A 21,942-nucleotide genomic window follows, 5' to 3' on the forward strand; every position below is an offset into this window, starting at 1 on the left:
TTTTTTTTTTAAAGATTTTATTTATTTATTTGAGAGAGAGAGAATGAGAGACAGAGAGCATGAGAGGGAGGAGGGTCAGAGGGAGAAGCAGACTCCCTGCCGAGCAGGGAGCCCGACGCGGGACTCGATCCCGGGACTCCAGGATCATGACCTGAGCCGAAGGCAGTCGCTTAACCAACTGAGCCACCCAGGCGCCCCCAGAACCAAGTTCTTTTTATCATAGAAGGAAAACGTGTGTGTGCTCTCCCTCGTCTCCTCATTTGGAACTGAAGGAGGCCACAAGGATATAGTAGAACCAACTTTGAGCTGAACATCGGGACTTCATGGAACAGGGCTACTTGATCTCTCAGTCTCCTTGCCTATAAAATGGGAAGAAGGAAAGAACCCCCTGAATAATTTCTTCCAGCTCCTGAGCTCAGTTGTTTGGAACGCCACCTCCTTGCTGATTTCTCAACAGCACAGGGAATTGATTTGTTCCCAAGAAATGGTAGATGGTACCCTCTGTTCCACTGGGCAAATGGGGCTTCCCAGGCCTCTCTGTTCCCTTCTCTCCGGAGAGGGAAACAGCTTAGGGGACTGGTCACCGTTCCTCCTGCCCCCCTCCCTCACCCCTCTCTCCTCTCCCTCAGGCTTGGGCCCCTGGCTGTCCCCGCTGCTGTCCGCTCTGTGACTGTGCCTGTGCTTGCCAGCCTCCTGACTGCCAGAGCCTCAACTGTCTCTGCTTCGAGATCAAGCTCCGATGAGGCCCCAGAGTCCCTGCCCCTTGGGGAGTGGCCAGCCCCCAGGGCCCACATGCCCTGCTCCCTGCCCCGCTCCCTGACGGGGCCTCCAGGCACCTTTCTCCAGGCCCCTGGAACCACAAATGGCCTGCACAGCTCATCGGCCTGGGAACCAGCTGTGGAGAGCCTGGCTCCCTGCAGAGCAGGACTCAGAGAGCCCCTGGCCATCTGGACTGCAGCCCCTTCTGAGGGCCAGGAGGGAGAGGGCCTAGCGCCCTGCCCACCTCTCCTCCTTGCCACATAAACTATTATAATTGAAGGTGAGGGTGGGAGACACTGCTCACCACAGACCACCTCATGGGACAAACTTGAGCCTGGAGTATCAGGATATAGGGGTACCACAGCCACACAGTGTCCATGGACTCTTGGCTATCTTGAGGTGAGCATCGCGCCTGCATCTGCTCTCCCGCCAAAGGCATGGTCTCCCCAGAATCACAAGAGCCATCATCAGGGCCCAGAGGGGAGGGAGGTTAGAGAAGGAGGCAGGGAGGGCCACAGATCCGAGTCTCCTTTCCTCTTCTCCCTCCCCACAGATCCCTGTGCAAAGATTGATTTCTCTTGACAACCTCTGAGGGCTTCAGGCTGGATTTCCAAGGAAATGTCCTCCAAAGTACCGGTGAGTGGGCAGGGCACGCCCCTGCCCCCCAACTAGGGCAGGCCCAGGCCTTCCTCCCCCTTCCCTCACTGTAGGCCCCACGCTGGCATGAATGTCAGGGGCTTCATGTTTCCCTAAATATAGGTCCCTGCCAGCGGATCCGTGGCAAGCAAAGGGCAGGGGTCACCGGAGGAGGTTGCAGACGTGGACTGGGGGGAGGGCGGGAGCTGCCTTATAACCCAGCCCGGGAGCGGCCCGGCTCACTCGCTGCTGACCAGGCTCTGCCCGCTCCTTCTGCCGCCTCGCAGGTGGGCGCCGTTGGGACGCAGCGGGGGCTGGGAGGGGCGGGCGGCCTACGGGGTCCAGGTTAGGATGAGGGGGTTCGGAATGTATCTGGGGGCTGACCAGCTAGGGACAGGTTTGATTTGGAGGGGGAAGTCAGGTCCCAGGGAGACGTTTTCGCGGGGCTTCTGGCGCCGCGTCCCCAGACTCGGGGGGACGAGCGGTAGCGGCGGCGGCGGCGGCAGGTCGGTCTGCGCCGGCCCGGGGCGGAGAGCGCCTGCGCATGCGCGGCGAGGCTGGCCCGCTGGGCCCAGAGCCCGTGAGCCCGACGGGCGCAGCCGGGGCGCGGACACCCGCGCGGGCGGGCCTCCCGGAACCGCTGCCCCGCCGCCCTCTCGGGCTCCTCCCGGTGCAGCCGCTCTTCCGCGCGGACTGATGACCCAGGGAGGGGTGGCCCCGCGCCCCTGAGCCCGCAAGGGGAGACTGCGGGCGAGGCCGGCCGACGCCCGACCTCCGGGTGTGCCACAGCGTGACACACGCGGCCATCAGCGCCGGCCGGAAGCTGGGGCCGCCCGGCGGGGGCTGGGCGGGGAGGCTGAGCCTCGGTCTTTTCAGGTTCTTGCACCCCTTCCCCCCTCCCCATCTCCTCCGGAGCCCCAGTCGGCTGAGTCACGGCGCCCCAGAACGCGCCAACTGGGGGGGGGGAGGGAGAGGGAGGGGAGGGCCCCGGCGACCCACAGGATGTGGCCCGAGTCACGTCCTAGGGGGCCGGGGGAGGGATCGTGTTCTCGCCGCGCTGTCCCCGCCCAAGCGCCGCCTCCGGGCTTCGCCTTTCGGGGGCGGCCTCTCCACCGATCCTCGCCTGCAATTGGACGCCAGGGCGCCTCCCGCCCCCTTCAAGGGAAAAAACCCGGCGGAGGCTGGAGCCGTGCCCTTATAAAGCCCGGCGCCACCTCCCTCCTGCCCGCCCCCTGTGCCGCCCCCTCGGGAGCTGAATAGGCTGCGTTCCTCCTGGAACGCGCCGCAGAACCAGGGTCCTGGTAACGACTGCCGCGTTCGCTCATTCAGTCTGCTCGCCGGCCCGCCGCCTCCGCCGCCGCACCCCGCGAACCCGCCCCCTCCCGTGCCAGGTGAGCGCCCCTCGCCATGCGCGAAGGTCAGGGACCGTGGAGAAGGATCCTGGGGGCCGTCGGCCCCCCCCTCCCCCAACCCCGGTCCCAGCATCTCTCGCGCCCCACTACCATCCACACATAAGCTCTCAGCCCGGATTCCGCAACCCTCTCCAGCTTGAGCTCTCTCGGTTTGCTGCGCAATGCAGCGGCTCCGCGCGCTGCGTCATGGCGAGGGAGGAAGCAGGACGAGATGAAGGGCCATTCTCTTTCTCCTTTACTTGCCGGGACCCCAGGTGCAAAACATTACGGCCCCCTTGCCTCTGCGGGGATCCTAAGAGGCAGCAAGGGATGGGGGCCGGCTCATAAAACTGACTCAGGGTTCCCGAAAGCGTGGTTGGGCCCTGCCCTGGGAGGTGGGCACCCCCGGCGAGGAGGGGAAACCCCTTGGAGGCGCCTGATGGCCCTTAACACTTTCCGTGTCTTTCCTTATTGGGTGACCTTGATGGTGAGCCTGGAACAGCTGCAGCCGCGCGAGCAGACAGGAGCACTTTCAGGGGAAGGGGTGGGGCGCTTGCCTCTCTACAATTCTCTCACCCTGTATGAGCAGTGAGATCGGCAAACCTTACCCTTTTCCGCCACCCCGGCCTGGGCTTCCTCTGCTGCCCTTTCCTGGGCTTCTGATTACCCTCCTGCCCTTTCTTCTAACACCCTTTTCCGAACGCCCTCCCCCAACCCTGGTGGAGAAGCTTGACCTTGGGATGTCCTTGAGGCTTTGGAGCCTAGGCCAGCCCTGGGATCTTGGGTGGATTGGAAGGCCCTGGCAGTCAGAAGATCTGGGTTGTAATCTCAGCTCTGGCCCTTGTGCTGTGGGACTTGAAACACAGAACTTTCCCTTCTCTGGGTCCTTGGGTTGGGCCCTCTGCCTATGTACCCCTTCTAAATTCTAAATTACTCCGGTTCGGTTCTGCTTCTAGGCAAGGTGACCCCATGGCAGAGCGCAAGCCAGAAGGGTCCGGCTTCTACATGACCCGTCTGTCCATGGCTCTGGCCTATTGCATTGCCCCAGATGCCAGTACGCAACCCCACCCACAGCTGGGAAACACCCAGCAACAGACAGTGTTAGGAAAGGTACAGGAGGCAGGCCTAGTATAGGGAAGTTGGGTGTAGGGGAGGGCTGGGGACAGGAAGTGGCCAGATACCTCCCTGTATGGAGCAGGGGAGGTAGGGAACCTTTATCCCAACCTCCAGGCAAGGGGCCCTGCTGGTTGGAAGACCACAGTGAGCGCCCGCTAACCAGTCCTCCCCTGTCGGCCTCCTTTGCCCAGGAACTGACCGGCACCATGCCCCACCAATACCCAGCGCTGACCCCGGAGCAGAAGAAGGAGCTTTCTGACATCGCTCACCGCATCGTGGCTCCGGGCAAGGGCATCCTGGCTGCAGATGAGTCCACTGGTACGGGCAGGACGCGGTAGGAGGAGAGCCTAGGGTCAAGGGTGACCGGCTGACCCCCTTATTTCTGTATGCTGCCCCCTCCCAGGGAGCATTGCCAAGCGGCTGCAGTCCATCGGCACTGAGAACACAGAGGAGAACCGGCGCTTCTACCGACAGCTGCTGCTGACCGCCGACGACCGCGTGAACCCCTGCATCGGGGGCGTCATCCTCTTCCACGAGACGCTCTACCAGAAGACAGATGATGGGCGTCCCTTCCCCCAAGTGATCAAATCCAAGGGCGGTGTTGTGGGCATCAAGGTGAGGGGGCGGGGTCTCAGGATGTGAGAGGTGAGAGAGCGCTCCGGGAGAGAAGGCCAGAGTAGTAGGCTGGGGATGGATGTTGGGTGGGGTCTGCCCCAGATCACCTCCAAAGCATATGTGAGAAAAGCTACAAACTTAGGGGACCTTCTTGGCCTGTTTTTTTTTTTTTTTTTTAAAGATTTTATTTATTTATTTGAGAGAGAGAGTCAGAAAGAGGGAGGAGCGGGAGAGGGAGAAGCAGATTCCCTGCTGAGCAGGGAGCCTGATGCGGGACTCGATCCAGGGACTCCAGGATCATGACCTGAGCCGAAGGCAGTCGCTTAACCAACTGAGCCACCCAGGCGCCGTGGCCTGTTTTTAATATTCTATTTTTGAGTAATCCCTACACCCAACCTGGGGCTTGAACTCACAACCACCCCTGAGATCAAGAGTCACAGGCTCCACTGACTGAGCCAGCCAGGTGCCCCTGCTTGGCATTTTTAATCCTTGTAATTCTCAGAGCACGGTATTCCCTTCATCGTACAGAGAAAAAAACCAGAAGCTCAAGGCAGCGATGTGTGCGGCTCACCGAGTTAGTAAGTGCTAGGAGCCCAGGCTCTGTCCGATCACATCCCCATGTATTTTCCCTCCTAGGATCAAGTATTGTAACTACGTGAAAACGTTTGCAAAGCGAGATACCACTTGAGAGATTAAGGAAAGTTGAGGGCAGAGTGGAGTACTAGAGGTCCCTTCCCCCGCCTTACGTTGTTGCCCACCCCCCCCCCAACAGGTGGACAAGGGCGTGGTACCTCTGGCAGGAACAAATGGCGAGACTACCACCCAAGGTGAGAACTGCTCTGCTCCCTGCCCTCCAGACCTACCCCTCCGGGTGGCACCCATCCCATCCTCCACCATGCTCTGACTCTTCTGCTCCCCATCCAGGGCTGGATGGGCTGTCTGAGCGCTGTGCCCAATACAAGAAGGATGGAGCTGACTTCGCCAAGTGGCGCTGTGTGCTAAAGATTGGGGAACACACCCCCTCAGCCCTTGCCATCATGGAAAATGCCAATGTTCTGGCCCGTTACGCCAGCATCTGCCAGCAGGTGGGCTGGCGGGTCCCCAACAGGCCACCTCCCACCTCCTTTTTGTTCCAGAGTGTCAGCTAGCCTGCCACCCATCTGTCAGGATACATGCCCCCTCCCCCCCCAAAGGCATCTGTTCTGGATCCTCACCAAGCTTCCGGCTTGGGCCGATGGAGGATACTCGAGGGCTCTGTGAACAGAGGGGCAGAAGAGGGATTGTGTGGGTGGCTTGGAGGACATGCCTGTCTCCTGCAGTCCACTGAGGGCTGTGAAACCATGAGTGTCTGTCGTTGTGGACAGAAGATTGCTGGTGACTGTGGAGAGCTGTAGGTGGGCTCCAGGTTAGGAGGCCTCATGGCTACCCTGTCCCTCACTCCACAGCATGGCATCGTGCCCATCGTGGAGCCTGAGATCCTCCCTGATGGGGACCACGACTTGAAGCGCTGTCAGTATGTAACCGAGAAGGTGAGGTGCCTGCCTGCCTGGGCAGTGTGGTGGCTGGGCAGCTGGGCCGGGGGCCTTGGGGCTAACCCCTGTCCCTACCCTGCCCCCAACTCCACCCCGATCCACCTTGGCCCTGCTCTGCTGTAGGTGCTGGCTGCCGTCTACAAGGCTCTGAGTGACCACCACATCTACCTGGAAGGCACTTTGCTGAAGCCCAACATGGTAACCCCAGGCCACGCCTGCACCCAGAAATATTCTCATGAGGAGATCGCCATGGCAACTGTCACAGCCCTGCGCCGCACAGTGCCCCCCGCTGTCACTGGTGAGACCCACATCCTCCTCTTGACCTCTCGGAGGTAGATGAACTGCACCCACAGTCTTTAAGCCCATTTGGCCAGATTTTCCCGTCAGTTTCTAGAGGCTGCTACCAATCCCCAGGTCTTTGCCTACAACCACTTACCCCACTTTACCCCTTGTTCTACAGGGATCACCTTCCTATCTGGAGGCCAGAGTGAGGAGGAGGCATCCATCAACCTCAACGCCATCAACAAGTGCCCCCTGCTGAAGCCGTGGGCCCTGACCTTCTCTTATGGCCGAGCCCTGCAGGCTTCTGCCCTGAAGGCCTGGGGTGGAAAGAAGGAGAACCTGAAGGTTGCCCAGGAGGAGTATGTCAAGCGAGCCCTGGTAAGGATGGGACTGGATGGAGGTGGGCAGGGTGTTGGGGTGGATGGAATTCTGATGAGACCTCACTCTGGCTCCTCTCCCCTCTTAGGCCAACAGCCTCGCCTGCCAAGGAAAGTACACCCCAAGTGGTCAGGCCGGGGCTGCAGCCAGCGAGTCCCTCTTCATCTCTAACCACGCCTACTAAGCGGAGCTGTTCTAAGGCTGCCCCCTCAACACTCCAACCCCTGCCCCCTCCCACACTCACTCTTGAAGAGGGGGCCTCACCGGGGCTCCAGGCTGCTCTTTCCCATCACTTTGCCTCGCGCGTGACATTGGTGTGTGGTGTTGTCTGTATATGCTAATTCCATCGCTCTTTCCAGTCCACTGCCAATAAACAACTATTTAAGGGGGAGTCTGCTGTCCATGTCTGGTGTTCAGGCCGGGGAGGGCCAGGGGAGGTGGCAGAGCCTAGAAGAGTCCTTTCTGTTTGTCCTTGCAAGGCAGGAGAAAATCGAATGGATTGGGAGAGGACCTTCCTACATTGTTTTACGCTTGTCCAGGGCTTCAAGAAGAGAGCTTGTGAAATTTTCTTCCCACCATCAAGGGCTTCGCCCCCTTTTGCCAGCAGCACCTGATAAAGCTCACAGTTGGGGACTATGTGTATAACTGTTAGGCTCAGCTGCACTTTTAGACCCAGAATTCAGAGATACAGAAGGCCCCTGTGACAAAAACCGTCACAAAAGCCAACATTTCCCGAGTGCTATAAGCCAGGAGACAGAAGTGATCTATATGAGTAGGTGCTCACGCTTAAGGCTGTACTGCCTGAGATTGCCCTTTCTTGATGAAGACAAGATTATTAATACCTACGTCCTTCATCTACACTGTTGAGCTGGTCTGTTTTCCCATCTTAACAGGAGATGGGATTAGAACTGGCTTCTTAATCTTCTTTGGGCTGGGGAAGCCCTTGACAAACCTGGAATCCCTTTCCAAAGCGGCCTCAGCAGCACAACTGTGGGGCTCAGGTTCTGGGTTAAGCCCTGAGCCAACGTAGCTGCTGTATTCCATGTAGCCAGAATGAAGGCCCTGCACTTAACCCCTGTGCCATACCTTGGACCCTTCCCCGGTCACCCAGGCTGAGGTGTAGCAGTAACTGCATCAGCTCTTCTGAGCTGTTCAATTAGATCCTGGTCATAACCGGGGACCTCGTGAGTCTTGCCATTTCCTGAATTTCCTGATACGAGGCCCTTTCCTGTCTGAGCTTACCTCTAGAGAGAAAAAATAATCTCGACTATTGTGGTCTCTCTGGACTTAACCGAATCCCTGTAGTGATGCTCATAGAACTGACTGACTAGGACCTTCTAGGAGTTTTAAGGACTCGGTCCTTTCCTTCAATGCACAATGCAAATGTGCATTGAAGGAAAGGACCGAGTCCTTAAAACTCCTTGCATTGTCCAAACCCACTCTTAGTGCTCCTCTAAACTTTGGCCTCATTTCTGTGCCTAGCCTCAATTCTCTGTGAAACCAAATAAAGCAAATAAAAATGGAAGGTCAACAGAAGATAGTAAAAAGGACTTTTCAAAAGGGAGCAGCCTGTGCAAAGGCTCAGACACCACAACGTGTGCTTACAGACCATCATCTTAAATGTCGGTTTGGGGCTTTGGACCTTTTATAAAAGAGTGAATTCCAGAACGTGTAAGTGATAGGTGGAGAAACTAGAACGGATTCCTTAAAAAAAAGGAATACAACTTGGCGGACAAGAGGAAGCAACTGAGGGATGTCGGGGACTCTTCTGGAATCAGGGAGGTCACGTTGACTGAGATGTAAGCTAGGTGTGAGCAAGGTGGCCTCCTTTCTGCCTCTCACTTCAGAGGTCCTCTATGGCAGAGAGTTCTCCGGGGCCGTGGAAAGAGATTTGGACAGGATTCCTCCGTCCATTGAACACATACTTAGGTATGCCTACTGTGCCCGGCCGTGTTCCAAGCACTGGGGCCGCAGGGGTGACCCTCGGGGACTAATGGGGGAGGCCGACGCAAACATAAAATCAAAGCGTGCAACGAAGTTACAAGCGGAGCCGGAGCTCCGCTTGCTTCCCTCACTGAGACCCGAGGGGAGCGGACCGAGGTGTCCATCGGCCCGAGTAGCGCCGGCCCGCTGGCCCGGGTCACCCCCGCCCGCAAGCTGCCGACATCCGGTTCCATAGCTCATTTCCATTCTTAGGCTCGAGAGGTGGGGTTAGGGGCGCGGCGCCGGAGGGGGAGGGTGTGTATGACGCCACATCCGGCGCGCGGCGGAACTGGTCCCCCTTTGCTTCCGCGGCGGGGCCGGAAGTAGAAGCGGCGGCGGCGGCGGCCCGAAGCGTAGGGAAGGTGGAAGGCAGGGAGCTCGGGAGCGGGAGCCGGAGTCGCGGCGGCGGTAATAGTCTGAGACCCCTCTAGGCCACCGTCCCGAGCGCGGGGCCGCGGGGTTCGACGGGAGTTAGCGGGGAGCGGCCAGGGCCGTGGGACTTTGGGGGTCCCGGGGCCGATGTGACGGGAGGCGAGGGTGGGGGGGCCGGGCCAGCTCCAGGATGGAGTTGCCTCCCTACCTCCACCCCCGGCGCGCCCTACGGACAGTCTGATCCACGGGCTCGTCTTCGCCTTTCTCAGGAGACCCCTGTGCGGTGCGGAGGGGGCGACGGCCCCGGCTCTGACCCGCGCCGGGGGGGTGGGCCATGGCGGAGATCAGCGACCTGGACCGGCAGATCGAGCAACTGCGGCGCTGCGAGCTCATCAAAGAGAGCGAAGTCAAGGCCCTGTGCGCTAAGGCCAGGTGAGCCGGGTGGCCCCGCTGCCCAGGGGTTCCGACCTGGGGCAGACCCCGCTGAGAACTTGGGGCCTGGCTTATCCTGGAATCTTTCCCAGAGAGAAGCAGACTAGGGCCACTTCCCTCGAGGAGCAACCAGCCTGTTGGGAGAAGACAGACCTGGAGAAAGATACTTAAAAGTATTAGGTGATGTGTTTTCAGTGGCGTTAGAGAGTTATAAAAAGTACTTAGGAAGCTCAGGGAGACCACCCTGCTTGTCGGCGGAACAGAGGTTTCTTGGAGGAACTGAACTTTGGGGATAGGCCCTGAAGAATAAGATGATAAAAGGGAGTGTCCACAGAAGTTCAAGGCAGAAAAGCTAAAGACTCTGTAGTTTATGAAATTCTTTTTAATTCTAAGAACAACCCCTAAAGGCGGGTGGTGGTGTCCCCATTTTGCAGGTGAGGACTCTTATGTTCAGAGTCAACCAGCAAGTAAGGGTTGGAGTCTGAAGCCAGCGCTCCATGTCCTGTCTCTTTTCAGGCCTTAATGCAAGATGGTGGAGTTGGATCACCTCGTGTTCAGGGTGAAATGGTAGCAAATAAGCCAGAGTAGAATTAAATCTGACTGAAGGGAGGCCCATGGGAAGTAGGATGATGTGGTGGTTAAGAGCTCAGACTTTGGAATGTGATGATTCTAGGTTGGAATGTGAGCCCTGCCACTTACTGGCTGTGTTGGTGATCTAGAGGTCTCTGCACGGTGTCTTCATTTGTAAAGTGGTAATAATAGTTTTTAAGAAGGTGATGGTGAAGAACCAGTAAGTTGGTGCTTGGGATGAGCTTAGCATAGCGCCTTGGTACAGTGGAAGTGCTCAGCAGTCTTTAGGTGTTACTGTTAGGACTGTGTAGGAAGAGGGCATTGCCGATAAGGACTGATGTCACCAGAGAAGGCTTCTAAGAGAAGGTGGCCTTGAAAGATGGAACTAATTTGGAGAGCTGATGGGAGCAGGGCCAGAGAGGAAGGACATTCCCAGTAGGATGAGAGCAGGAGTAGAGGCTCTGAGATGTGTGGGCACCGGTGAGGAGACCACTTACCTGCCTCCCCCGAGGTACTGTTTGCGGCTTGCACCACGCTGGAGATTATGAGGAAAGAGCCAGCAGAACGACCGTACATTTGCTGAACAACAGGCCCACTATTATACAACAGGCCTCGTACTGACAAGCAACTTCTGCCTTCTCCACAGCAACCTTGTGAGGTTGGAACTATTCGCTCCCTTTAGCATGACTCCTAGAGGCCTCTTGACTTGACTGAGGTCACCCAGAGAGAAAGTGGCAGAGCTGGGTTCTGAACTTGTGGCTTTCAGCCTCTTGCTTGGCTTTACCTCAGACAGACCCACAGCAGCCAGACAAGGCCTGTTTGACGAACAGGCAAGGCCTCGTTTTTAAATGCGTGTCTGTGACTCTGTGTTTTGCCAGCTAAAGAAAATTTCCCTGACTGGACCAGCCCCAAGGTGTTTTTAGTCATCCCTGTTCTCTCGGTTTTGAGTGGCATTTTTAGGAACTTAAACCAATTGTTGCTTGGCACCGTTTTTTTTCCTGTAAGTCTCATCCTGCCCCGAGGGCCTGAATTGATTTGGTGGTGATGGTAGCTAGTACTTGCATCTAGAGAGCTGGTCGCCGCTCTCTCTCTATATATCAGTATAGTAAGAGAACAGAGGATTTGTTTTTTGTTTTTAAAGATTTTATTTATTTATCTGAGAGAGTGAAACAGAACACGAGCAGGGGGAGAGGGAGAAGCAGACTCCCTGCAGAGCAGGGAGCCCGATGCGGGGCTCGATCCCAGGACCCTGAGATCATGACTTGAGCTGAAGGCAGACGCTCAACCAACTGAGCCACCCAGGCGCCTCAGAGCGGGGCGTTTGAATCAGGTGGTCTTCACTATGAATTCTAGCTTTGTCACCTATAAACAATGTAATCCTGGTCAAGTCACTTTACCTCTCCAAGACTTTGATGTTATTATGGAGCTCAAATGGGATTCTGCATATGTAGGGACAGGGACTGGGACTTTGGCAGGCACTTCCTAAAGGTGGCATTTGTTGGCGGAAGTAAAGGTGGGCAGGTGTGAGCCCTGAGAGTGCGGATGGTGTGCTGCGAGTGACAGAGCTGGGGTCGGAGGCTGGCCCTTGTTCCCAGACCCTGCTGGGCCTTGCCTGCACTGGGTGGGGAGCGTTAGACCCGGAATCTGTGGGTGAGGCCGGCACGAATTCTTAGGGGATTGGGCTCCTGAGTTCCACTTCTTTCACTCTCCAGCTTTGTGACCTTGATCCTGCCCTTTTTTTCTCTAAGCTTCGGTTTCTCTGTCAGATGAGGATGAAAAGAACCTCCCTGGGTCAGCTGGGAAGGTCATCACAAGCAGTTGATGTGGAAGGATGTAGGACACAAGAGGCAGTCCCTATGGGAGGGCCTGGTTGCTGATGGTCCCTCAGACCCCTGCCAGGGCCTCTTCCCATTCCCACAAAGCCAAGCAAGCACACTTCCCTCCAGCCTTTGTCAGAGAGAGTACTCTCAGGGACATAGGTAAAACCACGAGTTCTCTGAGCTCAGGGAGCTCCTAGTCTCCAAGCAGGAGGCTGGCAGAAAAAGGTAGGCGAGTGCCCAGGGCCCTCCCACACCAGAGCAGCTTGATAAAGGCGCCAGACCCCGGAGCCAGGCCTCCTGGTTCAAGTCCCCCCGGTAGGACTGCGGCCAGTTTATTCATCTGAGCAGTAGGCGGCGTCACAGTGCCTGCCTTTGGGGTTGGCTCTTCAGTTGTGTCATCGATGCAAAGCTCTTACTACGGTCCCGGGGCACGGCGTGAACTGGAGTTGTCACTGCTGCTGTCATCAAGGTCGAAATTTGGAAGCGTGGCACCTCTTCCATTGGCTGTCTGTAATTGACCAAGTGGTTTTATGTCACGTACCCTCAAGTAGTAATAGACTCCGCTGCAGGGAGAAATGAAAGAACAAAGTTGTCACTCCCTCTAAATAAGGAAAAAGCACAGTGCATCACTTTGACGGTGTGTCTGATGACTGGGTGCCTTTGGACGGTCTGGGCGAGGCCTCCGTGATGGGCAGAGGGACTGTAAGCTCAACGGGGGACACGGTCTCAGAGCGCTCCAGGCCGAGGGAGCAGCGTGAGCCGAGGGCTCTGTGCGGAGAGGAGGTCTGTTTTCTGGAATGAGCCCTGGATGTGTGACAGAGGGCAGCAGGGAGGGTCAAGGCTTGGAAGGCCACTGCCTCCTTGGAAGGGCTTTGAATGCAGTTAGAGTTGGGGCTCTGGCCTGTTGGCCTTGGGGAAGCCCCGTCAGCCCATCCTGGGGATCTTGCACACCTCACTCTTGCCCCCTAGAGGTTCAAGGGCTACCTCATATCCTCCCCTCAAAAAGATGTGGAATTGGGCTGGGCTGGCCTGGCTGTGGTGACCCTGGTCTTCTCCTGTCTCCAGAGAGATCTTGGTAGAGGAAAGCAACGTACAGAGGGTGGACTCGCCAGTCACAGTGAGTACCGTCTGTCCTTTCAGAGCCTAGCTTGGGCTTTTAGGCACGTGGGCATTCCCCTTAATCTTGGGGGCTGCCAAGGTCTCCCCCTCATCCCTGAGAGCCCAGAAAGCCCCGTGTATCTGCTCCCTCTCCCAGCTTCAAGGGAGCCTTGCTATATGAAACAGATGTTATGGGAAGGCTCTTTTGATTTGTTGGGGGGATGCTCTTGGCCAGAGCAGAAGGCCTCTTAATATGGTGAGTGGTTCTACTCCACACGTTCCTGTGTATTCTGTTATTAGTAGCTTTCTTCTGGGTTCTTTGGGGGGGAACAGGGAGAGGAGGGGCCAGGTCCTCCAGAAGCTACAGGTCTAGCTGGAAAGACCTGGCTCTAGCTCACCCCCCCAGAATAGTTGGCACTCTGTGTGGGATGGGGTGTGATTCCAGACCAGGCGAAGTCGGGGTAGGAGAGTAGATTTTTGGCCCTGAGAAGTAGAGACTCGGCCAGGAGTGGTAAGGAGCTCCTGAAGCAGTGGGTGTTGTGAAGGCTGGTCCCTGGGAGCAGAGCTCTCAGACTGCATGAGTTCCGACCCACCTCTCCTCACTTCCCAGGTGTGCGGCGACATCCATGGGCAATTCTATGATCTCAAGGAGCTGTTCAGAGTAAGTGTGCGGAGACTCAGGGACAGGGGACCTGGGGGCTGACTGGAAGGCCCCTCTCATTGAGAATGGAAGCTTTGAACTTGGTGCGTGGAGTGTGGGTGAGAGGCCTGTAGTTAGGCAGGCCCTCCGAAAGAAGGGCCGCCACTTGACTGGCAAACGGGCTGCCATGGTAAGGGACGTTTTGGGACCAAGCAGAATCTTCTTCCCCCCCCCGCAGGTGGGTGGCGACGTCCCTGAGACCAACTACCTCTTCATGGGGGACTTTGTGGATCGCGGTTTCTACAGCGTCGAAACGTTCCTCCTGCTGCTGGCACTTAAGGTGGGAACCCGGCTTCGGGTGCCCACAGCTGGGTCATCAGACCTGACCTGTCTGTGTCCTTTCTGCCCGCTCTCCTGCCCCATCCGCCTCCAGCTCCGAGCTGTGTGGCTGGGGTGCAACTTGCCAGGGGGCAGGCAGAGCCGCTCTCCTCGGCTTAGGGGCGTCTGATGGGCCCCCTGTGCGTTGGAGGGGAGGGAAGAAAGCCCCCCACCCCATGTTCAGAAAGTGGCAGGGCATTGAGTTCGCCTAGGTCCAGTATCCATTGGTGGGCGAGATGACAAGGCGCCTGGGGGTCTGGGGAAGGACTTAGTGGTGAAAGAGGAGCCAGTAAGTTCGTGGTTGATGGAGAGGGGTCAGCCTCAAATCCCCCCGAGGAGGGCCTTGGGCCCGCGCGCTGGATGCAGCAGGATTCGGGGCGGGGGTGGGGCTGACACCTGTGAGGAGGTCTGGGAGGGGTGGGTGAGGTGACGAGAGAGGGACGGAGCGCAGAGCCCAGCCCCGCGTGGGGGGCTGCCCGCAGGTCCGCTATCCTGACCGCATCACCCTGATCCGGGGCAACCACGAGAGCCGCCAGATCACCCAGGTCTACGGCTTCTACGACGAGTGTCTGCGCAAGTACGGCTCGGTGACGGTGTGGCGTTACTGCACTGAGATCTTTGACTACCTCAGCCTGTCGGCCATCATCGATGGCAAGGTAGGCCAGCCGCCGGGCCCGCGGGGACGGGACGCGTGGCAGAGGCGCGGCGCCCAGCTTGCCTTCGCTCCTCTCTTGTCTCCCTGTAGATCTTCTGCGTGCACGGGGGCCTCTCCCCCTCTATCCAGACCCTGGACCAGATCCGGACGATTGACCGAAAGCAAGAGGTGCCCCATGATGGGCCCATGTGTGACCTGCTCTGGTCTGACCCCGAAGGTGAGGGCGGGAGGGCAGGCAGGGGCAGGCGGGCTCTCCCCTTCATTTGGCAGGACACTGAGGGGCTTCTGTGGTAAAAGGACAGTTAAAGGTTAAAGTGTGGAAGGGACAGTCGGGCCAGGAGGTGGGGAAGAGCAGAGCGGGGCTGGTCTCCGCCGGCACCCTCGGTGAGGAGGTGCGTTGAGCTCGGAGAGGGGTTGGGCGTGTGTATCATCGCTCAGAGGCTTGTTTGGGACGAAACCATCTGTGCCCTCGATGAGAAGGGCCTTCTGCAGAGGGTAGACTCCCAGAATGCTGGCCCCATGAGGATCCCTCCTCTTGTGGGGTTCCCCAGCTCGTCTGGAGCAGAGCCGGGATTGAAAGCCGAGTCTCCCAAATACCCGTCCAGAGCTCCTTCCGTGATAACACAGCCTCTGCTCGGTCACTGCCCTGCCTGGCTGCCTGGCCGCCCCTCCCAGGGTGGCCGGGACAGCCCTCTTCACACCTGCTGGACCCACGGGGTCATGATCAGCACCTCCTTTCACTTTCGGGTACACCTGTTTGGCCAGTAAATCACATGGTCACTCTGATGACGGGGCAGCTCCAGCTCTCAGAAAATGCTTCCTTCCTTGGAGCTTCTCTGCTCCAGCATCTGTTGTCCTGTCTCCAGGATCCCCCAGAACACACTCAGGCCCTGGGCTCTTGCCCCATGGGCCTGAGTGGGAGAAAGGGATGGGGTGTTCTCTTTCGAAGGGCAGTGGGCACCAGAGAAGCCTTGAGGACACCCTCCCCCCTCCTCCCTCCCCCCCCCCCCGGATCCCTACCTTCCTTTGCCTCAGACACAACAGGCTGGGGCGTGAGCCCCCGCGGGGCTGGCTACCTGTTCGGCAGTGACGTGGTGGCCCAGTTCAACGCGGCCAACGACATTGACATGATCTGCCGCGCCCACCAACTGGTGATGGAAGGTTACAAGTGGCACTTCAATGAGACTGTGCTCACTGTGTGGTCGGCACCCAACTATTGCTACCGGTGAGCTGCCCGGGCCAGGAGGTCGAGGTGGGGGCGGGGAGCCCTGCTGACCCACTCCTCTGACGCTGCTGCCCTCCCACTCGCAGCTGTGGGAATGTGGCAGCCATCTTGGAGCTGGATGAGCATCTCCAGAAAGATTTCATCATCTTCGAGGCTGCTCCCCAGGAGACCCGGGGCATCCCCTCCAAGAAGCCCGTGGCCGATTACTTCCTGTGATCCCTCCAGCCCCTGCCCCTCCAGCCTCTCTGGCCCTCGGACCACTGTGACTCTGCTCTCGTCTCCCTACGGAGACTGGGCATCCGGGGTGGGGGGCTGTCTCGGCTCTGCTCTCCCCCCAGAGAGGGCACTGCGAGGGTGAGGACTTTCTCTGGAGAGGCTCGGAGCGTCAGCTCCATGCTCCTCTCCTTTCTCCCCACTTGAACCATGGAGTTTCCAATAATTTTTTGGTTTTCTTTTTTCCTTTTTTTTTTTTGTTTGTTTTTAGATAAAAAATTTTGAGAGAAAAAAAAAATTCTAATAAAAGGAGAAAAATGGTCTTTGGGTTTGTGTCAGGCTTGATTGGTAACGAGCAGCGACGCCGGCCTGGCACTTGGGGGTGCGCAGAGCACCTTGACTGCCCTGGAGCCTCCTGGTCTATATCCAGTGACAGTGACTGTTCCCAGAAGACTTGCCACGTGCTAGGTAGAGGGCTGGGTTCTCAGAAGCAGCCTTATTTAATTGTCAAAACAAGTGAGTGTCAGGACATTCGGATTTCCCCATTTCCCTGAAAAGGAAGTAGCCCCAGAGCCGTTGATTTACCTGCACGAGGTCAAGCAGTTGGAAAGTGGCAAGTCGAAATCAGGGCCCAGGTCTCCCCACAAAACCTTCGCTGGCCCAGCCCCGCCCAGGGCTAAGCAGCATTAACCGACGTTTCTAGAGGACTGAGATCTTTTTGAGTTTTATTAACAAAAATACTCTGGTCCTGAGAACAGACTGGTGTGGCCTGCACTGGGGCGAGGGGGTAGAACTTGCGGAGCCGGAGGGTGAGGCCCAGGAGGTGGGAGTGCTGGGCAGTGGCCCCATTTGGCCAGGCAGAGCCTCCCTGCATTCACACGGAGGTGAGAGCCTGGAAGGGGAAGCTGGCCCCAGCGGGACTCCCAGCAGCTTAGCCAGGGCTTTGAAGCCAGGGTGGGTGGGAGTGAAATCAAAGTGTGAAGTGGGGTGGTGGGGGAGGCCCCAGGCAGCCATTTGGTGTGGGGGATGGGGCCAGTGGAAGTGATGGGGCCGCAGGCCTGGGGGAAGGGCAGCGGAGGCCTGTGATGGAAGACAGGGAGGGAGGCAGAGGGGCCCAGTGAGAGCTCAGTACATTGGTTTGGAGCCCACATCCAGGTAAGCCCCAGGGCCAGGGTAGGCAAGGGGGAAGGGGCCCCCCTGGAGGAAGTGCGAGGCGAAGGGTGCTGCGGGTGCAGCTGCTGGGTATCCTGAGCCCCCCGGCCCAGGCTGCAGCTCCAGGAACGCAGCCGAGTAGGGGGCTGCACGCCCCGAGTCTGGAGCCTCAGGGAAGCTGGGGTTCCTGAAGTAGAGAGAGGTGTCAGAACAGGGGAGAGGGACCCCCCAACCTTGAACAGCCCAGCTCTGTGCCTTTGTCCCACTCGCCTGGTTGGAAGGTGACTGGGGGCCCCATGAAAAGCCGCCGGGTGCAGAAGGTAGGCTTGGGCGCTGGAGCCACCACACGGAGGAGCTGGGGCTGGGGCAGCTTCGCGGGGGGCCGGGGCCTGCTCCGCATCCGGCTCGCGGACATCCCCACCCAGCGTGGAATCGCAGGGACCGCCTGGTGCATCTGGGGAGACGGAGGGGACGGGCTGGGCTAAGGAGGACTGGCACCTGAGGACTGGCCCCCGTCACTACTGAGACTACGCTCACCTCCACTCCCATAGGCCTCTGCGGCTACCGGCTCTGGGCCCCGCAGTTTCCTCTTCACACGGGCATCTCGCTCCCTGGAGAACAGTGACAATGATGATGATGGTGACGGTGATGATGATGGTGATGATGATGGTAATAATAGCACTTGCCAGCTGCCAGGCATTTCACCCTCCCAGGGACCCTGTCGGGTAGGTGCCATTATTATACCCATTTTACAGAAGAAGGAACTGAAGGCCAGAGAATTAAGTGACCAGAAAGCAGTGGAGCTGGGCTCAATTTCCCCCTTAAAACTTTCCACTGCTTTCCTATTGCATGTATTGCGTTTGGGAAAGTGCTTCCCACGCTAGAAGGCCAGGGCATGCTCTGAACCCAGCTCACCCCGCCTGGCTTGCCAAGCCATCATCAGCCACCTTGCCGCCGGACTCGGGAACCCTCTTCCGTCTGCCCCTGCTCCCCTGTTCAGCTCATCCTCCTCTCAGTTCCCATTCTTGTCTCACTTCCTCAAGGAAGCCCTCCCGACCTCCCACAGCACGACACAACCTCCCTCATGACATCTGTCCACAGTTCACATTTGTTCGGGTGACCCTTTGATTAATGGCTGCCTGGCTGTACACGCCTTGAGGGAGCCAGAGTCCCCAATAAAGCTTTACCGTCCAACATGACGTGGCTTCCCTCCGCCTCTGACTTGCCCAAGCTTGCCCTCCAGGCACACCACAGGCGCCATCCTCCCTCAGGGCCCTTGCGTAGGCTGTTCCCGCTTCTTTGCCCCGCTTTGCCTCAGATACCCACTGTACGTCCTCCAGGACTTGTCCAGGCCTCTAATCTAATACATACCTCACTCCGATCCTTCCTATCGTCCTTCCTTCCTTTATTTCTTTTCTCTTCAGAACTTATCCCTAACATACTATATTTTACTTATTTCTGTCTACTTGCCTACTCTGTCCCCTCGAGTATCAGTCCCGTCAGGGCAGGGGCTTTGGTTTTGTTCACTGATGGATCTCCGGCGCCTAGAACTGGGCCTGGCACACAGCAGGTGCCAAATGGAAGGAACGAGTGAATAGACGTCTTTACTTACCACTGTGTTCCTGGCACACCGCGGTCAGCTCGCAAACATTTGCTGAATGAACGAGGGAATGAATGAACAATGCCCACCTCTTACAGTTTCTGCCATTCTCCCGGAAGCCCTTGGCAAAGGGATTGGCTGCGATCTTCAGTTGTGTGATCTGGGGACACACACATCCAGGGTCAAAGCGCCCGTGGCCGCGGGGGCAGGGCCCACCGCCGCCCCCAAGCGGGGTCACTTACCCGCGGGTTCTGGTAGGCTGTCACAGAGATGAATGTGGTCTCAGGGAAGCGGAAGGAGGCGACACCGCCCCAGTGCTGGCTGCAGAGCTGGGCTGCCCGCACCAGGTGTATGCGGGGCTGGTACTTGTGCATGGAGTGCAAGATCAGCTGGGAGAGAAGGACCAAGCTGACTCCCTGCCTGGGGCCCCACCCCCACCCCTCAGCCTGTCCTCCCTGCCGGCCGGGGCCTCACATGGCCGTGGGGGTCCAGGGTGCTGTTGGTGAGCTTGACACGGTGGAAAGACACAGGCTGCCGCATCCAGTGGGCGCCCGTGGCAGGAGAGTCGGGGTGAATGTAGACGCGGTCAGGCAGGCGGGGCTCCGCCTTGCCGCTGGGCTCCCAGCGCCGGCCCTGCCAACGGTAGCGAGCCCCATCCACTGGAACCACATCCAGAAGAAACAGGTAGCGGGCCTCGGGGTCCAGGCCAGTGACTGATACTCGACAAGCAGGGAACATGCGCCTGGACAGGGGAGGCGATGGGAGAGGCCTGGCACTACCCACTGGCCAGGAGTGGGCACAGCGCCGGCAGGGGCCACGGCCCCCGCGGGCTCACCCAGCTTTGTCAGAGAAACATCCAGGGAGGTGGAATTAGAATTCAGAGGGCAGGGTCTTCGAGCTGGAGGCTTGTCTCATCCCATTTTACACACGGGAAACAGGACAGACAGGAGATCTGACCAGGGTCACACAGCAGATTAGGAGCAGAGCCCGGACCCCTGACTCCTTAGCCCCTCCAACTCCACCGCAGAATCGGTGGCGACACACTTCTGTCCCTAAAATCTTGCCAGGAGTCTGCTGCTCCCCACTCTGGTCTCCTCACCTAATCTCCAGCACCAGAGTCTACACCGCTGGCGAAACCTGCTTCGGGAAAAAAATGTCCTGCCTGCAGTGAGGCAGAGGACTTAGCATGCTCGGGCCCGAGCTTCCGGCCTAGAAAGACACGGGCCACACACTGGCCACATCCCTGCCTCCAGGGTGACTCCGGACCTAATCACATACTGACCCTGATCCTGGCCAGATTTCCCTGAATGCTGGTCACTGGCGGCCCTTGACCGCAGGCTGACCCCCGGTCTGGGCCACAAATGAACCTATAGCCCAGCGAGACTTTCTGACCCAGACCCAGAATGACCTAGGACCCTTGCTATAGGTTGGTCCTTAAACCAGCTACAGATTCCACAGACTGACCCTTGGCCCTTGCCACCGAATGACCCCTGATCCAGCCTTAGAGTAGCCCTTGACCCAGGCCACACTCGCACCCTGAACTTAGGCAGAGCTCTAGACCCTCTAGCAACCCCCAAACCTAGCCCCATCACCAGGAACTCTGCCTTTCCCAAAAGACCCCCACCAGGAACACACTGGGCCCTTTGACCCTGGCCCAGCCCCTCACCTCCCAGCTTTGGTGATGATCATCTCTGTTCCCACAGAGTTGAACTCTTTCCACAGCTCCCGGTTCTCCAGGCTCAGGCTGACTCCGGGGAGCGAGTGAAGGGCCTCTGGGGCTGGGGGGGCCGGCTCAGTGCCCAGGGCTGGGGGCAGCGGGGGCAGGGGTGGGGGAGCAGCCAGGGTGCAGGGAGCAGCCTCAATCCCGGAGAGGAAGCAATCCAACTTGGGAGTGTCCAGATCTGAAGATGGGGGCAGAATGAGGAGCCAGCAGAGGGCCACAGCCCCCCACGGTCCCTACACAGGAGCTGGTCCCCATGCTCACCAGGGTAGCGGTAGCCCTCTGCCAGGGCAGGCGGGAAGCTGGAATCTGTCCCCGGCTGGGGGGGCCCAAGGCGGTAGCCTGTCCCCAGGGAGGAGTACAACTCTCGTGGATGGTACATGGATGGAGTAGTCCTGTCTGGCCTCAGGTCACGCTGCCTAGAGTCAGTCCCCCGGTGCTGAGAGATGCCCCCTTTATAGCTCACAGCTCAGCCCCTTCCAGACCCAGGATCACAGCCCCTCCCCTATTTGGGGCCCTGGAGTTGGGCTGGGGTGGAGACCCCTGGGGCCTGGAAGGGGTCCAAGAGGGGGCCGGATACCTGGGTACCCTCCCCTTCTCCCCCCCCCCCACCCCAGGCTTCATTAGCTCCGACCCCCTGCCCCCTCATTACATAATTAACTCCTCGGCCTGATTGATCCCCGGGGGCTCGACAGGGACGCAGTTTGGCGCTTCCGGCCAGCTGGTCCCCGTTCCCACGGGGGGAGCCCCGGCTAGGGATAAGCTACTCAGGGGCGGGGCCTAGACCCTGGGATGGAGCCTAGAGTCCTGGGGCAGACCTTGGCGCCCCAGACTTTTCTAGCAGGTACCCCCACCCCCCTTCACTTGGAGGCCAGGGCTTGGAGGGATGAAGCATGACTGGAGGGAAAGAGCAGGGCTGGAGGGACTCGGCCTGAGCTTATTGCTACGCGGGGCACTGGGGACCTCGAGGAGTCGGCAGCCGAGGCCCGAACCCTGAAGTCCTTCCTTCCTGCTTCCCATTCTGCAAAACCTCCACCCTCCGCAGAGTCTCCAAAGTGCAGAAGCACGCACAGTTCAGACAAGTCTCTGACGGCCGGCGCCGGAGTTTCCCAGAAGGTCCCGCGCTGGGGAACCCTCGGAACTACATTTCCCAGCAGGCCCAGCGCCGAGACTCGGGGTGAAGGAGACTGACAGTTGCCGCTGGGGCCGCTGGAAATTGTAGTCGCGACGAGAGGGGCGGTGAAACCGGCGGCGCGGAGAGCTTGCCTCTAGGCGGCGGCAAAACGCTAAAGCTGAGACGGCGCAGATCAGCCGAGGTCAAGGCCTAGGCGGGCAGAGTGGGGTCGGGAAGCTCCATGGGCAGTGAGATCGGTCC

The 21,942-nt window shown here is 58.6% G+C and overlaps 4 protein-coding genes across 7 annotated transcripts in view; 3 read left to right on the forward strand and 1 right to left on the reverse strand.

Moving 5' to 3' along the window:
• The window catches only part of LOC115938154 (uncharacterized), a 6,770-nt gene extending 5,679 nt beyond the window's left edge, over positions 1-1,091 (forward strand). For both annotated transcript variants that reach the window (XM_081819768.1, XM_081819767.1), the window contains exon 5: positions 630-1,091. In XM_081819768.1, the coding sequence (XP_081675894.1) occupies positions 630-743 (114 nt within the window). In that variant the 3' untranslated portion in view covers positions 744-1,091. The remainder of the gene's footprint in view (positions 1-629) is intronic.
• A 445-nt stretch (positions 1,092-1,536) lies between these two features.
• On the forward strand, positions 1,537-7,100 carry ALDOA (aldolase, fructose-bisphosphate A). 3 transcript variants are annotated; one of them, XM_081819765.1, is made up of 9 exons: positions 1,537-1,682; positions 4,094-4,220; positions 4,306-4,517; positions 5,290-5,344; positions 5,442-5,602; positions 5,963-6,046; positions 6,173-6,347; positions 6,510-6,709; positions 6,798-7,100. In XM_081819765.1, exons 2-9 carry the CDS (start codon positions 4,109-4,111, stop codon positions 6,891-6,893), a joined length of 1,095 nt encoding a protein of 364 aa, XP_081675891.1. In that variant the 5' UTR covers positions 1,537-1,682; positions 4,094-4,108; the 3' UTR covers positions 6,894-7,100. The 3 variants fall into 3 exon arrangements, with proteins under 3 accessions (XP_081675891.1, XP_081675892.1, XP_081675890.1); XM_081819766.1 differs by lacking the exon at positions 1,537-1,682 and adding an exon at positions 2,575-2,786; XM_081819764.1 differs by lacking the exon at positions 1,537-1,682 and adding an exon at positions 3,743-3,896.
• Positions 7,101-8,996: 1,896 nt separating this feature from the next.
• On the forward strand, positions 8,997-16,416 carry PPP4C (protein phosphatase 4 catalytic subunit). Its single transcript, XM_006733933.3, has 9 exons — positions 8,997-9,100; positions 9,334-9,496; positions 12,952-13,003; positions 13,595-13,645; positions 13,863-13,964; positions 14,485-14,658; positions 14,748-14,874; positions 15,693-15,882; positions 15,969-16,416. Exons 2-9 carry the CDS (start codon positions 9,399-9,401, stop codon positions 16,096-16,098), a joined length of 924 nt encoding a protein of 307 aa, XP_006733996.1. The 5' UTR covers positions 8,997-9,100; positions 9,334-9,398; the 3' UTR covers positions 16,099-16,416.
• A 425-nt stretch (positions 16,417-16,841) lies between these two features.
• TBX6 (T-box transcription factor 6) lies at positions 16,842-21,223 on the reverse strand. The gene is made up of 8 exons (XM_006733935.2): positions 20,832-21,223; positions 20,514-20,748; positions 19,322-19,589; positions 19,090-19,236; positions 18,937-19,007; positions 17,785-17,858; positions 17,518-17,701; positions 16,842-17,434 (listed from the first exon to the last, which is right to left on the reverse strand). The coding sequence occupies exons 1-8, from the start codon at positions 20,947-20,949 to the stop codon at positions 17,221-17,223; spliced, it is 1,311 nt and encodes a 436-aa protein (XP_006733998.2). The 5' UTR covers positions 20,950-21,223; the 3' UTR covers positions 16,842-17,220.
• Between the last annotated feature and the right edge of the window lie 719 nt (positions 21,224-21,942).

Source organism: Leptonychotes weddellii, chromosome 5 (genome assembly GCF_054177405.1).
Source record: "Leptonychotes weddellii isolate Sample4059 chromosome 5, ASM5417740v2, whole genome shotgun sequence".
Classification (NCBI taxonomy): domain Eukaryota; kingdom Metazoa; phylum Chordata; class Mammalia; order Carnivora; family Phocidae; genus Leptonychotes; species Leptonychotes weddellii.

Coding starts and splice junctions, on each gene's coding strand:
- ALDOA (XM_081819764.1), top strand. CDS start 3,756: ATGGCAGAGCGCAAGCCAGAAGGGTCCGGCTTCTACATGACCCGTCTG. Junction 4,221..4,305: donor GGCTGCAGATGAGTCCACTG/GTACGGGCAGGA, acceptor GCCCCCTCCCAG/GGAGCATTGCCAAGCGGCTG. Junction 5,603..5,962: donor ACGCCAGCATCTGCCAGCAG/GTGGGCTGGCGG, acceptor CTCACTCCACAG/CATGGCATCGTGCCCATCGT.
- PPP4C (XM_006733933.3), top strand. CDS start 9,399: ATGGCGGAGATCAGCGACCTGGACCGGCAGATCGAGCAACTGCGGCGC. Junction 14,659..14,747: donor CGGCCATCATCGATGGCAAG/GTAGGCCAGCCG, acceptor GTCTCCCTGTAG/ATCTTCTGCGTGCACGGGGG. Junction 14,875..15,692: donor GCTCTGGTCTGACCCCGAAG/GTGAGGGCGGGA, acceptor CCTTTGCCTCAG/ACACAACAGGCTGGGGCGTG.
- TBX6 (XM_006733935.2), bottom strand. CDS start 20,949: ATGTACCATCCACGAGAGTTGTACTCCTCCCTGGGGACAGGCTACCGC. Junction 19,590..20,513: donor ATCATCACCAAAGCTGGGAG/GTGAGGGGCTGG, acceptor TCCCCTGTCCAG/GCGCATGTTCCCTGCTTGTC. Junction 19,237..19,321: donor CCCTGGACCCCCACGGCCAT/GTGAGGCCCCGG, acceptor CTTCTCTCCCAG/CTGATCTTGCACTCCATGCA.